We start from the raw sequence: 16,777 nt of genomic DNA, 5'->3' as shown, positions 1-16,777 counted from the left end.
TATCGTGTTGTATTTTATGTTTTTAATTGTGGTGAACCACCCAGAGAGCTTTGGCTATTGGGTAGTACGAAATGTAATAAATTAACAAATAAACAAATTCCATTATAACTTGACAAGCAGGGGCAAAGTTAAACCCATCAGACCTGTATCAACTATGGCTTCCAAGCTGGCATGGATCTGAGTAATTTTATCTGCAGAGTGTTGTGCAAATTGTTCACAATGGGCTATTGCGTGGTCTACATTTCCTTCTTATGGGGCAGAATGCAATAGGTCTTTGACTGCCTGAGAGAGCTCCGTTGTGCGACTCTGTGAGGATGCCATGGTGGTGGAGAACAACACTTTCTTTGCTGTCGCCACTGCCATGGAGTGGGCCTTCAAATGGGCCCTAGCCCATGCTCAGTCAGACTCACTCCTAGTTTTCCACCAACGTTGCTTTAGTCACTGCCCCACTTGTTTCATTACCACGAGCTCCCTGGAAAACCAGGGGGCTCGTTTGGCTTCACTCAGTGGGAGAAGACCATCAGGATCTCCCAGGTCTTGCTTGCTGCAGCATGGAGAAACCTGGTGGGCAAAGCTGGGGGAGATTTATTTATTATTACATTTATATCCTGCCTTTTTCCCTCTTGCAAGGAACCAGGGCAACTTACATGATCCTCCTCCTCCTCTTCATTTTACTCTCACAACAACCCTGTCAGGCATTTAATTTCTTTCTTTAAAATATTTCTTGGCCACCTTTCAGGGCAGAAGCCCTTCCAAGGCGGCTTACCCCAATAAAATACATAAAAAGAGTTAAAATATTAAAAGTGATAAAAACATAAAAACAATAAAAGCCAACAATTACAACAATTAAAACCAACAATGATGTTGACAGCAGCAGTAGCAATCATATTAATAGAGGCCAAGGTAAAATAATATGTTTTCAAGACCTTCTTAAAAGTCTGCAGTGACGGGGCATGGCGGTAAGTTAAGTTGAATATTAAGTCAGCCCAGTGAGCTTCATGGCTGAGTGGGGACTAGAACCTGGATCTCCCAAGTCCCAGTCTAACACTCTGACCACTGCACCACACTGGCTCTCCCCCAGCATCACATCCACCCATCCCCCTGTCTCATCCAACCCAGTCTCCGAGATACAAGCCAGGTCAACATGCTCATCCAGGACGTTAGTTGTTTCCCCATTCACCAGTCTGGCATTCAGCAGCAGTACCTTCAATCCAGGGTGACCGTCACCGGGACTACTCAGGTTTCCTTAAATGGGAGTTCGGGAGCAACCAAAGCCCTGTTGCATGCTCTGCCTTTGTGATGACACAACTGCCTCCCTGCACCCTCTGCCCATTACTGTTAAAATAGCTATTCCATTTCCCTCCACCTCCCTGCCCCTTTTTATAACACATCTCTCCTTCCAGCAGGCAATAATCAGAGCTCTGATAAAACCAAGACAGGCAGGCAATGGAAAACACACACCAAGCAATCACTTCCTCCCCGCCCCCCCGCCACTATCTCCAACAAGTGGGGTGGCCCCATCCTCATTCCCTCCTGAAGCGGCTCCCTCAAAGGGGGTGATCACAGCAGTGTTCCCTTTCAATCCCCAGCTCCAGGGTATTCCTCAGTGAAGGCAGATGGAAAGAATCCATCAAGCTTCTCCACAATCTTCTTATTCTTCTTGAGTACTTTAGTACTCCTACAGCTCCTTTGTCATCGAAAAGCCCGACTGACTCCCTAGTCAGTTTCCTGCTTCTGATGTACTTAGGGTGCAATCCTATGCATGTTTGGACAGAAAAAAAGTCCTACAACTCTCAGCATTCCCCAGCCATTATAAGGAATCACTTCCCTCTTCCTTGGAGTGATACCCTCCTTCCTCAAGACACTTATCCTCCATGACTGCAGAGGAGCTGTCATCCTGGGAGAAAGACTATTTTATTTATTTAAAATATTTTTATCCCACCTTTCTACTTTAGTTCAGCCTGAACCATCATATCTCCTCTCAGCCTGCCTCCATTCCCTATGAAAGCATCACAGTCTTAATGTGTTCTAACAAACATTCACACAGATCGCAAGTATCAAGTCAGAAATACACCATACCTTCCAGCTTCTGTCGTTTACCACTTCTTCAACGTTCAACTCTGACTGCATTAATTTCAACTATGGAAGAGAGGAAAGAAGAGAAGCATTTCTGTTTTAAGCTGATACTTCGCAAGATACACGGGTTCAAATAATGTAGCAGACAGGTGGTGATCAGATTCTTCCTCTTCTAACAAAGACATGAAGAAGCTGGAATGCTTCTTCTTGTAAATCTATGCAGTGACAGGATAACTGAATATTAACTAGTAGCGATTTCTTAAGTCCCAAGCCCACAATTCAGCAAATGAACCTTCTCATACAAATATGTGACTTCAACACAGATATTTTCAAGTTCAATGAACTTTTCAAGTTCATTCTCCCCATACCTGTGTTGAAGTCACAGGTATGGGAAGTCATATTTGCATGAGAAGGTTCATTTGTGATGCTTTCAAAGGCACATTTTACAGGTGGAATGAAAAGAAATGGTTCCCTTTCCAAAGAGACATAAGAAGAAATGAGCCCAGACTTCGCAAAGCCAAAATGCACTACAGAGGCAAGTAATTAGGGAATCCTTTCTTCCTTTCACCCTGATGGAAAGTCACAACACTAGAGCAAGCAGGTCTTTCTGTACCTTTGAATGATTTGTTGTACACCATTTAATCATTTAGGCAGAATATAGTGTAAAAAATTTAAAAGTATGTTTAAGCCCCAACATGGTCTTGAGGCCTGAAATAGCTTCACCTATACCCAGTCTGAGTCTCTGCTTTCTCTATCTGTGCAAGTACTATTTAGCCTCCGGCACAAGCCAAAGGGCTCTCAGCCTGTGGCTTTCAGCTGGGGGCAAGCAGCAGGATCTTAACCAACCCAAAAAGGTAAGTGGAGCCACAGAGGAGGGGAAAAGGAAATCAAAGCAGCTTCATGCAGTATTAAGGAAAGTGTGAGAAATTGCTGCTGCTCACCACCACCAAAATGCCTTCAGAAAGCTTTTTTGCAGCTGAAAGAACTGCTGAGACCTCCATCTAGTCCACTAAGAACAGAAACACAAGAGGATACATTGTATTTTATTTGTGGGCCAAAAGGGCTTGTGGGTAAAGAGGACTTCTCAATAGCCAAATCTTCAGCTTGGGTCAAAGACCAAAGAAGTGCTATTTAGAAGTTGTGAACAATGGGCAGTATCCAACTGTGTCATTCTGTTAGTGCAAATGATGTTGCGCTAGTGGAAACTAGGTTCTGAACTTTGCACAAGAATGCAACTAAAGTTATGTTTGGGCAAGTGTGGTTGTGCAATGATTTTGCATAACTTTTGTGCAATCCATTGTGCAGTGTGTTGTGCAACACAGTGTGCATTCCCACTGGTTACGCAACTGCTTGCACCCACTGTGCAATGCATTGTGCAACCGGCTGCACAAGTACTTCGCACCCATTGTGAACCCGGTTCTGCATTCCACTTGTGTAACTGTTTACACAATTGCTTGCACCGTGTGCAATACATTTTGCAATGTGTTGTGTAACTGCTCACACAATCAGTTGCGCAAGTGTAATGGGCAACTGTTTGCACAATGGAAAGATTCAGCAGAGCTCTGCTAGCACTATTTGAGTTTGCAGAATGTCACCTTTGGATACTGCCCTATAAGTTTGCAGCTTTATTTTCGCACAAGCACGGTTTCAGTAATGTGGCATAGCAAAATAATTGTGCACTTTTCAATAAAAGAACCAAATTAGGCACAGAGATAGCCTAATATATTATGAATAAAACTAGAGATTGGGCCATCACAGATTCCCCCTCTGACAGCCATCAAAATGGCCACCTGCAGCAACTGTTTTAGTTGACTATTGATTATTTTATAACATTGTATAAACATATAACAAAAAATACAGTAACACCAGTGCAATACATGTAACTTAAACTAACATAGCCTAGAGTTGATATATCTAATCAAAATGTAACTGAATACTTTTGTGGGTCACACGGTTTCCTAAACTGAAATAAATATACAAATAAATATTTAAATATAATTGCTTTGTTGATTGTGTGGTGTTGGTGGTTAGCTAAACAAGATGATGTCAAAAGAATTCAAACTGGTTGACACTAGGTGTCCAGAACCATCAATATCCTCCCAACATACAACCAAGACAAACTGGAACCTGTGCATTATCTGCCAAGAAATAACAAAGAAGTTACAAGTCCAGCACAGTCTGAAAGGAGTGACATGAGGAGTGGATACAGATCACTGGCAAAAAACCTTCTCAAACTGGAGCTTGGACAACTACCAAGAACACTTTAGTTGGAAAGACTAGACGAAGGGCATGGTATTGATGTGGCTAGCTGGTTAATGGTAGTTATCATTAAACATGGAAGCTCAAGTACAACAACACGAAGTTGCAAAGGGCAAAAAAAAAGAACTTTAACAACGGATAGCAATAGTGAAGATGTATGTGCTGCATGGAAATGCACCAGGTCACATACCAATAGTGAAAAAACACTCCAAGATGGCCTGTGTGTCTTTTGTGGAAAGTTAGCTGGCACTGATGCTCTCCACGAAGCAACTATCTTTCAGATAGATAGCCAGCTATGTGCCTGTGCAATGCTTCTTGAGGACACAGAACTACTGACCTTGAAAGCCAAACACCATAAAAAGTGCTTACTAGGACTGTATAATTGTGCAAGAAATGTCAAGACTGAGGAAGCCACAGCCTCCCAAAGAGATCAAATGATATCAAGAATCGTCTTTGCCGAACTAGTCATGTACATTGAAGAAACTCATCCGTATTTTTAAAAAAGTGCCCTGGTCTTCAAATTGGCTGATCCTACATGCCCTAACATGTCAAGAATGGAACAATTTGTAGTTAAGTGCAACACAACGTATCACTAGTGGTGTGGGGTGGAAATTTTTCCAGTGCCTTATTTTTCTGTGGAAAATTTTCTATTTCATAAGTTTGTTAGTAGCGATGTATGGATGGCAATTGCAAATACAATATTAGGCAAGCTTGGCAGTTTCAAAGTTGTAATTAATGTTTTAAAAGTGATTGTTCCTAGCATGTATGTGAGAGAATACATATATGAAATACAAATATGTCTCAGTTTGAAATGGAACTAACAAGTAGTGACAACGAAACAGAAGGTGCCCCAACACCTAAGCAGAAGAAACACCTAAACACCTAAGTTCTCTAAGCAGAAGAGAACTGAACTCTGTTGAAATAGATGAGTGGTTGTCAGCATATCGTGCACAGTTTTTTAGGTTGCTAAAATTAATTAATGCAGCCTTTCCCCAACCTGGTGTTCTCCAGGTGTGTTAGTCTACAACTCCTAGCATCCCCAGTCCACCATGCTGATAGGGGGATGCTTGGAGTTGTAGTCCAACACATCTGGAGGGCACCAGGTTGGAGAAGGCTCAGTTAGCATGTTAACACTTTTCAGAACCTTTGTTTTCTTTCCTCATGTTTAAACAATGTAATGGAAGTACATGCTATTGTCTTTAAACTTTTACAAGTATTCCAATAAAAATTTCTATATAATGTAACATTTAAATCACGTTAAGTGTGCTTTGATGACGATGATGATTAATAATAATAGAGCTTTTATTGTTTCAACAGTTAGAAGCATACAAAAACATAGATAAAAATAAGATAAAACATACACTATACATTTCTGAACATTCTGCAAGTTCAAAAAATTTACTCTATGATTTTGGGCTGCAAAGGTATAGTTGGCCAATGCCAGGAGAATTGTCTTACCATGACATATAAACACAAAAATTATTCTCTCTGAATCAGACCAGATTAATTTTTTCTCAAAAAATGGATCTCAATACTTGGAACAAATTTGGGAAAAGATAGGGCAATAAAACAGGTAATGAGGCAGGTCCTCCACTTTGCCACTATGACAAGGGCAAATTCTGGAGGCATAAGGCGTTTTATTAAAATGTCCTTCCAAAACTGCCGTTTTCATCTGCTGCATCCTTAATCGTGTTAAAGCTGATCTGAGATAGGGAATTAGAAATAAGAGTCAAATAACTTTCACATTCAAAATTAATCTTGATCTTTGCAAACCAGGGTGCTATATTGTTACTAGAAACTGCACAAAGATCCAATTGGGTAGAGACACTGTACCCTCTCCTTAAAAACTGTTTTACTGTGTGCTATATGTAAGATAGTAAAATACTGGATAGAAAAGCCATAATAATGAATTTGGGAAATTAATCTCTGAAACCAAGATACTGTATTTGATGGATTAGTTCTCATTTGCTCTAAAAGACACAGTTTGGGTAACCTGGTTGGGGGTGAGAAAAAAAACTTGAGGGAATAATTAAAGGCCCTAATAACGATGTTAGTTTTAACTGGCATTCCACTGGTTTCCAAACATAAGAATGAAGCAGGACTACTCCTTGATACACCAAGAATTGTCCTTAGCAATTTGTTTTGAAACAATTCCATGTCCTACTGGATTTTTAAGCCCCATAGCTCTCCTCCATCTGCAAACTGGGAGATCAGTTTTGATTTCAGCAAGGTTAGAATTGGGTAGATTTGATAACCAGCCCTTGTGTACCAGAACATCAGTAGTCCATTTAATTGCTGGTTTTTCTTTAATTTCAGACTTAAAATGGGCACCCCCGCCTCCTGAAGATGAAAAAAGAACACCCAAATAACGATAAGAGGATACTTGCTCAATATGGTGGGAATTTATTCTCCACTTGCGTATTGGGGATCTATGTTCAAAGTCCATAGAAGAGAAAGGACAAATTCCTTTCTCCTACTTTTACTGGAAAAAAGGAGTCACCAATCAAGTCTAGAGCAACATCATTTACAAATAAATTAAATAAAAGGGGAGCCAGAACACATCCCTGTTTAACACCTTGAGATACTGCAATGTTGTCTGACACATTTCCAACAGGGGAAAATCTCACCTGAAGTTTTGAATTTTCATGTAACAATTGTAGTAAAATCAAGAAGCGTTGATTCATTTTTAACTCTGCCAGTTTTGCCCATAACCTGTTCCTATTAATAGAGTCAAAGGCTGCTCGAAAATCCACAAATGTCACATACAGTTTTGACTTTTCTTGAGTTACATACTTATTAACCAAATGGTCTAATACAAAGCAATGGTCCATTGTTGAGTAACCAGCTTGGCACCCAGCTTGATCCTCTATAAGAATATTATTCATAGTAACCAATCTTCCAGTTTGTTCAGCAGATGCCTTGCATATAATTTGGCTGCAATATCTATGAGACTAATTGGCCTGTAGTTTGACAGGAGCTTACGATCCCCACTTTTAAAGATCAGGATTACTATAGAAATACTCCAACCCTTTGGGAGGTTGCTGGTTAGACTGATAGTCAAATAATTTGGCCAAAATAGGCAGCCACCATTTGATGTTATATTCAAATATCTCTGCTCGAATGTAATCTTCTCCTGGTGCTTTTTTCATTGGCAATTTGCTAATTAATGATTCTATCACTTTATAAGATACAGGGGGCCATGGATCTGTGGTGCCAAGAGTGGAGCTCAAAGGCAGACGTAACTGCGGGGTATGGGCATTAAATAGAATGCTAAAATGTTTCTCCCAATCTGTCTTTCGTATTTGAGGGTTAACAATAAAATTATCACTATTTAAGCCATTATTTACTACCTTCCAAAAGGCTGCCATGTCTTCCATCTGTATGGCTGTGTCCAAACTACACCAGAGATGTCTCTGGAATATCATTTTCTTATTTATAATTAGCTCCCTATATATTTTTTTCTTATTTACAAATATCTTAATTGTTTCAGGGGAGTAGTCAGACTTCCATTTCCCTAGCATATCTTCTTACTACTGATCGAGCCTTTCTGCAGTCCAGGTCGAACCAACTGTTTTGAGATTGAGTGGGGAGCACTCCATAATTGTTTCTGGTCAAATAAGGCAAAACTGATGTACTTTGGCCACATAATGAGAAGACAGGATACCCTGGAGAAGATGCTGATGTCAGGGAAAGTGGAAGGCAAAACGAAGAGGGGCTGACCAAGGGCAAGGTGGATGGATGATATTCTGGAGGTGATGGACTCGACCTTGGGGGAGCTGGGGGTGGCGACGGCTGACAGGAAGCTCTGGCATGGACTAGTCCATGAAGTCCCGAAGAGTCGGAAGCGACTGACCGAATAAACAACAAAAAGGCTTGGAGAGAGCAATCCAGTGCAGATAGACGGCTGCCTTTGAACTTGGAGGCAACCGCCTATCCAATGCACGGTGGGAGGAGTGTGGAGGGGATTGTCTCCTCCATGCTCCAGTCGCCCTGCATTTGTGGGAAAATTACAAAGCTCCATCAGTATGGGGACTTTTACAAATGGTAGAGTTCCAAGGTTTCCCACCTCCCAGCTGAGCAGAGCGGAGCAGAGCAAGCTGCTCCAGCTGGTCCAGGGACTACAGAAGCAAGCAAGCTCCCAGAAAGCGAGCAAACAGGGGGAGCAAACAGGAGTTAGCCAGGGGAGTTGCAGTGGTAGAAGAGACAAAGGAGACAAAGGAGACAGAGGCTAAGAGGTAAGTGGGCTGCAGGAAGCCCCGGGGGCTGCCCTTTATCCTTCTGAGTAGCTGTGAGCTCACCAGGTGCTTCTGAGACCTCCAACTGAATTGGGTGTGTGTGGTCTGAGTACTCCCAGCAGCTGAGTGGGTGGGAAGCTTCAGTCTGTTTCCTGCCTCCCAGCAGAGCAGAGCAGAGCAGAGCAGAGCAAGCTGCTCCAGCTGGTCCAGGGACTACAGAAGCACGCAAGCTTCCAGAGAGTGAGCGATCAGAGAGAGCGAACAGGGGGAGCAAACAGGAGTTGGCCAGGGGAGTTCGGCAGGGGAGGTCAAGGGGGAGGCCCCTAACATTTTTTTTTCTTTCATTTTTTCATTTTCTTTTATTTTTTAACTAACTTTTTTTCATTTATTTGTCTTGTAACACACACTTCCACACCAGTGGGACTCTGCTTTTAACCTCTAGTGAGTAGAGGACCAGGCACAGGCTAGTCTAGAACAACCACAAGGCTAGACACAAAAAGGGAAAAGAGGCTATGGAAGGACAAGACTCTCCAGTGATGGTGACCTGCAAAGTGTGTGCAATGTTTGTTTTCTTGCCTGAGAAAACAAGTGCAAGTTGATCACGCTGCTGGAAGAAAAAGTAAGTGGACTGGAGCGTCGACTGTCGACCCTTCGGGGAATAAGAGAACATGAAGATTTCTTGGACAGAATGGGGGAACTACAGCAGCAAAGGGAAGACCAGAAGCTTGAAGAGCAACAGCAAGATGAGGCAGTGGGAAATGCTGAGGTGAAGAAAAATGGAGTAGAGGATACTCCTTGGAAAAGGGTGACAGTTAGGAGAAGAAGAACTAGATGCCACTCTGCACCAGTGGAAGCAGTGGAGCTGTGGAACCGATTCCAGGTACTTGCGGATGAGACTGGAGGACAGCCTAGAGAGGAAGAATCACAGGGGAACCTACATGAGAGTGAGCAAGAGGCTGAAGGTCAGTCAAACAGAGGCGATGAAACCCAGGCCTACAAGAAGAGAAGAGCGGTAGTAGTGGGAGACTCCTTGCTGCGTGGGATCGAGACCCAAGTATGTCGCGAAGACCCATGGACTTGCCAGGTATGTGGTCTCCTGGGAGGATGGATTACAGATGTGACTGAAAGGTTGCTTGCACTCATAAAGCCCACTGACAGGTATCCCTTTCTTCTCATCCATGTGGGAACAAATGAGACCGCCAAGCGGAGCTACAAAGAAATCAAGTCAGACTTCGAAGCTTTGGGAAGGAAACTCAAGAACTTTGGGGCCCAGATAGTTTTCTTATCCATCCTTCCAGTAGTTAGAAGAGGGATAGAAAGGGAACGAAAAATACTCCAGGTGAATGACTGGCTACGACGGTGGTGCCGACGAGAGAGATTTGGATTCTGGGACCATGGCCTATACTTCCTGGAAGATGGGCTGTTGGCAAGGGACAGGTTGCACCTCACAAAGGCTGGGAAGAATGTGTTTGGCCACAGCATGAAGAACTTCATCAGGAGGGCTTTAAACTGAATCCTACAGGGAAGGGAGATGTAAAGTTGGGGGTAACAATGGACGTAGGCGCATGCACTGCAATGGAGAGAACAGCTCTGATAGCGCCCAATAGTAGTCTTCAGACACATGTAGGAAGAAAGCCAGACTATGAAGCACATGGTCTTCCATGTCTATATACTAATGCCCAGAGTATGGGAAACAAACAGAATGAACTTGAACTGTTAATACAGGAGGGAAATTATGACTTGATCGGTATAACTGAGACTTGGTGGGATGACTCTCATGACTGGAATATAGAAACTGAAGGATATAACTTGTTCAAAAAGAACAGGAGGAACAGAAAGGGAGGTGGGGTTGCACTGTATGTGAAAAATATATTGCTATTGTTCAGTCATTCAGTCATCTCCGACTCTTCGTGACCCCATGGACCATAGCACGCCAGGCCTTCCTGTCCTCCGCTCCTTCCCGGAGCGTGCTCAAGTTCATATTCACTGCATCGATGATGCTATCTAGCCATCTCATCCTCTGCCGTCCCCTTCTCCTTTTGCCTTCAGTCTTTCCCAGCATCAGGGTGTTTTCCAGAGTGTTCTCTTCGCATTAGGGGGCCAAAATATTTGAGCTTCAGCTTCAGTATCTGTCCTTCCAATGAGCACTCAGGGTTGATTTCCTTTAGGACTGACTGATTTGACCTCCTTGCAGTCCAGGGGACTCGTAAGAGTCTCCTCCAGCACCACAGTTCGAAAGCATCAATTCTTCGGTGCTCAGCCTTCCTTATAGTCCAGCTCTCACAGCCATACATTACTACTGGGAAAACCATAGCTTTGATTAGACGGACCTTTGTTGGCAAGGTGATGTCTCTGCTTCTTACTATGCTGTCTAGGTGTGCCATAGCTTTCCTCCCAAGAAGCAAGTGTCTTTTAATTTCATGGCTACAGTAACCATCTGCGGTGATCTTGGAGCCCAAGAAAATAAAATCTGTCACAGCTTCCATTTCTTCCCCTTCTATATGCCAGGAAGTGATGGGGCCAGATGCCATGATCTTCGTTTTTTTAATGTTGAGTTTCAAACCAGCTTTTGCACTCTCCTCTTTCACCCTCAACAAGAGGCTCTTTAGAGCCTCTTCGCTTTCTGCCATTAGGGTGGTATCATCTGCGTATCGGAGGTTGTTGATAATTCTCCCAGCAATCTTAATTCCGACCTCTGATTCATCCAACCTGGCATTTCTCATGATGTACTCTGCATATAAGTTAAATAAGCAGGGCGACAATATGCAGCCTTGTCGTACTCCTTTCCCAATTTTGAACCAATCGGTTGTTCCATGTCTGGTTCTTACTGTTGCTACTTGACCCTCGTACAGGTTCCTCAAGAGACAGGTAAGGTGGTCTGGTACTCCCATCACTTTGCTCTTGCTCTTCCCAATTTGGCTTTTCCCAATTGCTCTTCCCAATTTGGCATCCAACAATGCCCCGATGAACATTATACTCTGAGTAGGGACAAGATGAGACTTTTCCACGTTGATGTATAGACCTAGAGGTTTGAGGAGATTGCGGGTCACCTCTATCAACCGCATGAGCTGTGACTTCATTGAGGCTACCAAGAGCCAGTCATTGATGTAAGGGTAGACTTCTGCACTCTGTAACCGGATAGGCACACATGACTGCCGTGCACTTTGTAAATACCCTTGGAGCAGTGGCAAGACTGAAGAGTAGAACTGTGAATTGGTAGGCATCAGTACCGATGGCGAAGCACAGGTAATGCTGATGAGACTGCTCTATGGAGATGTGGAAGTAAGTGTCTTTGAGGTCAACAGAGGCGAACCAGTCTCCCCAGGAGAGGAGGGGCGGAATAGTGTAACCATGTGGAATTTTCTGGGCGAGATGTACTTGCTGAGTTGCCTCAAGTCCATTATCAGTTGAAGGCCGCAATCCCTTTTTGATACTGTGAAGTACTAGGAATAAAAACCGTCCATTGGTTGGTTGCATGGGACTGGCTGGATCGCTCCTTTGTCGAGAAGGTTCTGAACCTCAGTAAGAAGGACCGGAGATGGAGCGGTAACCTTCACGGTACCAAGTGGAGGGGTGGCGTTGAATTCGATCCAATATCCTTCCCAGACTATGGTCAACACTTAAGAATCTGTTGTGATGTCTCACCAAGCCTGATGGTATTGCACCATGTGTGTCCCAAAAATCAGAGCTTGTTGGCTGAGTGGAGGAGGAAAAAACAGAAAGTCAAAAGTGCCATTGCCTTGCTGTCAGGTTTCCTACGGTAGTCATGGGACCTGCATAGCTGGAAAGACTTCCGTTGCCTGCCAGACTGTGGTCGCTGTTGACTCAATCCAGCATTGTATGGCTGGTATTGAGAGGTCGAAGATTGGTACCAATGGCGATACCGTGGTTGATGTTGCTGCTGCTGTTGTGGGAAAAATCCCATCCGATGGGCTGTAGTACAGGCTTTTTGGACTATGTCCAATGCATTGTCTGTCTTTGCACTGAACAGTCCTTGCCCATTGAATGGTAGATCTTCTATTCTTGCCCTCATTTCCTGAGGGAGGCCAGAAGATCAAAGCCAAGCATGGCGTCAAAGGGCGATTGAGCATACCAAGACTTTCGAGTTGCAATCTGTTGGATGGCGAGATGTATTTATCTGCTCTCTCGATCATTTCAGAGCTTCAGCTCTAAAGATGTGACCCATCTCTTTTTTATCCTTAGGCAAAAGATCGAGAAGTTTGTCCACTTTGTCCCACAACGGCAACTGGTAACCCAACATTGCCGCTTGATAGTTCGCGACCTTCAAGCCCATTGATGCAGAACAGTAAAGTCTCCTGCCGCATAAATCTAACTACGCCCTTCCTTGTCGGTGGGAAAAGAATGTGCTTTCTTTGACTTGTCTTGTGCAGCCTCAACTACCATAGAACTGGGTGCTGGATGTTTAAACAAATATTCTGCATTAGTGTCCTGCAGGCGGTATATACCCTCCAATCACTTCGATAGTAGAGGTTTCGTGGATGGGGTATTCCAAGATTCTTTGATGGTTTCGTTGAGGGTAGGCAACAAGGGAATAGGGACTGGTTTATAAGAATGCATTTACAGCATCAAATCCAGGATCCTGGATAGCTGGTGCGGTTTGCTGGGTTTCATGTCCCAGAGTTTGTGCCATTCTGAAGATTTAGTCAGCAAATTGACCCAAATCCTCAGAAGGAGAGATGGCCCTGTTAGTCCCCACCAAAGTATTTGGAAAAGAGAGTGACAGGATGACTCAGAAGTAGAGTCCGATTCATAGCTCTGTCTCAGACAAGCGTGCTGGCGATTTTGAAGCACGCTGTGGTACCATAGTTAGAAGAGACAGTAGGGTTTGTGCCAAATTCTGTTGAGGTTGTGCTGGAGGTTGAGTCAGTGGAGACCTATGCACAGGAGGAGGCAGGACAACCTGTGGAAAGTGCTGGAAAGACTGTGGCACAGACAGCAAAGACTCCACTGGTGCTGTCAAGACGGTAGCTGACGGCCGGTTCTGAAGACAACTCTCCTCCCATACTTGACGTTCAAGTAAAGGAGGATATTGCCTTACATTGTCATCATACTCAACCCACTGTCTTGGTCCTATAGGGCCATAGTGAGAGGGACATCTACCCCATTCAGAGTGTGGGGACCTAGAATGCTCCTGGTACCAACAACAGTCTCATCCACTCAAGTTGCAAGACCTGTGGGATGATGCTATGGTGTATACCAATTCCAGTAAATGTGGACACCTATCCCATCCAGGATTGTAAAATTCATGCCTCAGCCAAGGCAAACATGGTGGAGACTTAAATGGTGACAGCTCTCTGATCTTCCCCTCCGACGTGGATGTTAAAAGGAGGGGCTTTCTTTGTGGTGACGGCACAGTCTGTATAGGAGATGACAAGATCAGCAGTGTGGGTATGGGTGCAAGTACTGAAGAGGTTAGTATCACCGGCTGTTGATCCTGGGGTGCTGTTGGGATGGGAGTGGGAAGCTCATCTTGAGCAAGTGTGCCTGTTGGTGGAGGCAACTGAATTCGAGGAACAGAAGAATTGTGATGTGAGCCCTTTGCTTGGTCCTGAGTGACATCAGAAGCCTTTTTGGAGAGAGAACTGAGGGAAGAGTTCCCACTAGGGAACCCACTAGGGTTATGTGCACTGGATGTGGGGGAAGGGTTCTGGCATCTTTCAGCAATCATGGAGGATGGGTGAAGTGCCTGGAGGAGGGCTAATGTTGTCCCTATCTTCTAAAAGGACAAACAGGAGGAACCTGGGAACTACAGACCAGTCAGTCTGACATCAATCCCTGGGAAAATTCTAGAGCAGATTATAAAGCAATCCATCTGGAAGCACCTTGAGAACAATGCAGTGATTACTCAAAGCCAACATGGATTTGTCAAGAACAAATCCTGCCAGACGAATCTGATCTCATTCTTTGATCAGGTAACCTCCCTTGTGGACTGTGGGAATACTATGGACATAATACACCTCGACTTCAGCAAAGTTTTCGACAAAGTGCCCCATGGTATCCTCATAAGCAAACTAGCTAAAAGTGGGCTAGATGGAACACCTATCAGGTGGATCCACAGTTGGCTACAGAATCGGACTCAAAGAGTGCTTATCAATGGGATCTTCTCAAACTGAGGCTAGGTAATGAGCAGGGTACCACAGGGCTCAGCCCTGGGCCCAGTGCTCTTCAACATTTTTATTAATGACTTGGAGGAGGAGGTGCAGGAAATGCTGATCAAATTTGCAGATGACACAAAATTGGGTGGGATAGTTAATACCCTGGAAGACAGAAACAAAGTTCGAAGTGATCTTGATAGGCTGGAGCACTGGGCAGAAAACAACAGAATGACATTTAATAGGGATAAATGCCAAGTTCTGCACCTAGGAAAAAGAAATCAAATGCACAGTTACAAGACGGGAGATACTTGGCTCAACAATACTACAAGCAAGAAGGATCTTGGAATTGTTGTAGATCACAAGCTCAATATGACCCAACTATATGATGTGGTTGCCAAAAAGGCAAATGCTATTTGGGGCTGCCTTAATAGAAGTATAGCTTCCAAATCCCGGGAAATACTAGTTCCCCTCTACTCAGCACTGGTTAGGCCTCATCTGGAGTACTGTGTTCAGTTCTGGGCACCGCACTTTAAGAAAGATGCAGACAAACTAGAGAGGGTTCAGAGGAGGGCAGCGAAGATAATCAGGGGACTGGAAACAAAGCCCTATGAGGAGAGACTGAAAGAACTGGGCATTTTAGCCTGGAGAAGACTGAGGGGAGATATGATAGTGCTCTTCAAGTACTTGAAAGGCTGTCCCAGAGAGGAAGGCTAGGATCTCTTCTCGATCATCCCAGAGTGCAGGACACTGAATAATGGGCTCAAGTTACAGGAAGCTGTAAGAGCAATTCGACAATGGAACCAATTACCTAGGGAAGTACTGGGCTCTCCCACACTGGAGGCATTCAAGATGAAGCTGGACAGCTATCTGTCAGGGATGCTTTGATTTGGATTCCTGCACTGAGCAGGGGGTGGACTCATAGAATCATAGAATAGTAGGGATGGAAGGGGCCTATAAGACTATTGAGTGCAATGGTCCCTTCTAACCCTAGTATTCTATGATTCTATGTATAATGCTTAGAAAGCTGTATTTTTGTATCTATATCTAGAGATAGATTTCATAAGCATGCATTGAATCGGATATATTCCAAGTTACGCAGTTATGTTTTGCTTGGGTTTCCTCATTTTTGGTTTTGTTTTGTATCGTTGAAATTTTACAATAAAAAATAAATTAAAAAGACATATAATAAGAATTTAATATTTAAATGTATCTTGGAATACAGCAGGTTAGAGGGGTAAGTGTAGGGACCCCAATTTTCTTAGGAATGCACTGTCCTTGATCTCATGGAACTTTGCTGACTGGGCAAATAAGACATGTGATTCTGCCTTTCTTAACTTTTAAAGGAAGTTTGAAATAGCGGCTTTGGATGCTTACAGAGATGGTAGTTAATGGTTATTTAGTGTATGTGCTACCAGCTGTAGCTCCTGGAAAGAGTGGTAGACCAACAGGAGGCTTAGTCTTTCTGATAATCACATTAAGAATTACAGTAACTTTTACAGTACTATCGGTATGGCTTTCCTGGTTAAAATGAAGTATGATCACTGTTATTGATTAATGTGTATATTTCACCCCCAGAATTCCCGATATATGATCCCTTAGTCTGGAATTAACTGGAAGATTATTTACAGAATGAGTACCCCAATGCGGATGTTGTGTGAATGGATTTGGATTGGGAATATACATATTTAGTCCCACAGGGGCAAGTGCAGTGTATTATGTGGTCATTGCATCTGCTTTAGAAAAAGTTTTTTTTTTTCTAATTTGAAGTGGGAGAAACATCAGAAAGTGACCACCAGCTTCCTTTGGTTCAATTTTCAGTTAATAGTAAAATATTATAAAATATATAAAATATATGAACAAAGTCATATAATTGAATCAGTTCAAACTACTAAAAAGATAGGTGAATTAGGTCACAATTGTATGCAGGAAGTCCTACAAGTCCCAACAGCAGATCCTGTTCATGGAAGATTCAGATTAAATGGTTTGATAAAGACTGTATTCAATATAAAAGAAATATGTGGAGGTGGGTTAAGCTTGTTCAAAATGTCAATCTAACAAAAATTCCTGCCCACTTTCTGAAATATCATAAAA

General features: G+C 43.3%; 1 protein-coding gene across 5 annotated transcripts in view; it reads right to left on the bottom strand.

The window, feature by feature from the left end:
- The window catches only part of MIX23 (mitochondrial matrix import factor 23), a 52,533-nt gene that overhangs the window by 17,092 nt on the left and 18,664 nt on the right, over nt 1-16,777 (bottom strand). For 3 of the 5 annotated variants that reach the window (XM_084835303.1, XM_084835304.1, XM_084835306.1), the window contains exon 4: nt 2,080-2,139. In XM_084835303.1, coding sequence (XP_084691429.1) covers nt 2,080-2,139 — 60 coding nt within the window. Of the gene's footprint in view, nt 1-2,079; nt 2,140-14,703; nt 14,951-16,777 lie in introns of those variants that run through there. The other 2 variants (XM_084835301.1, XM_084835302.1) reach the window with 1 other exon arrangement.

This window comes from Heloderma suspectum, chromosome 2, assembly GCF_057233095.1.
Source record: "Heloderma suspectum isolate Gila_16-S chromosome 2, 16-S_ref, whole genome shotgun sequence".
NCBI classification, from domain to species: domain Eukaryota; kingdom Metazoa; phylum Chordata; class Lepidosauria; order Squamata; family Helodermatidae; genus Heloderma; species Heloderma suspectum.
Note: the sequence above shows the minus strand (reverse complement) of the source record. Positions and strands in the feature narration are given on the sequence as shown.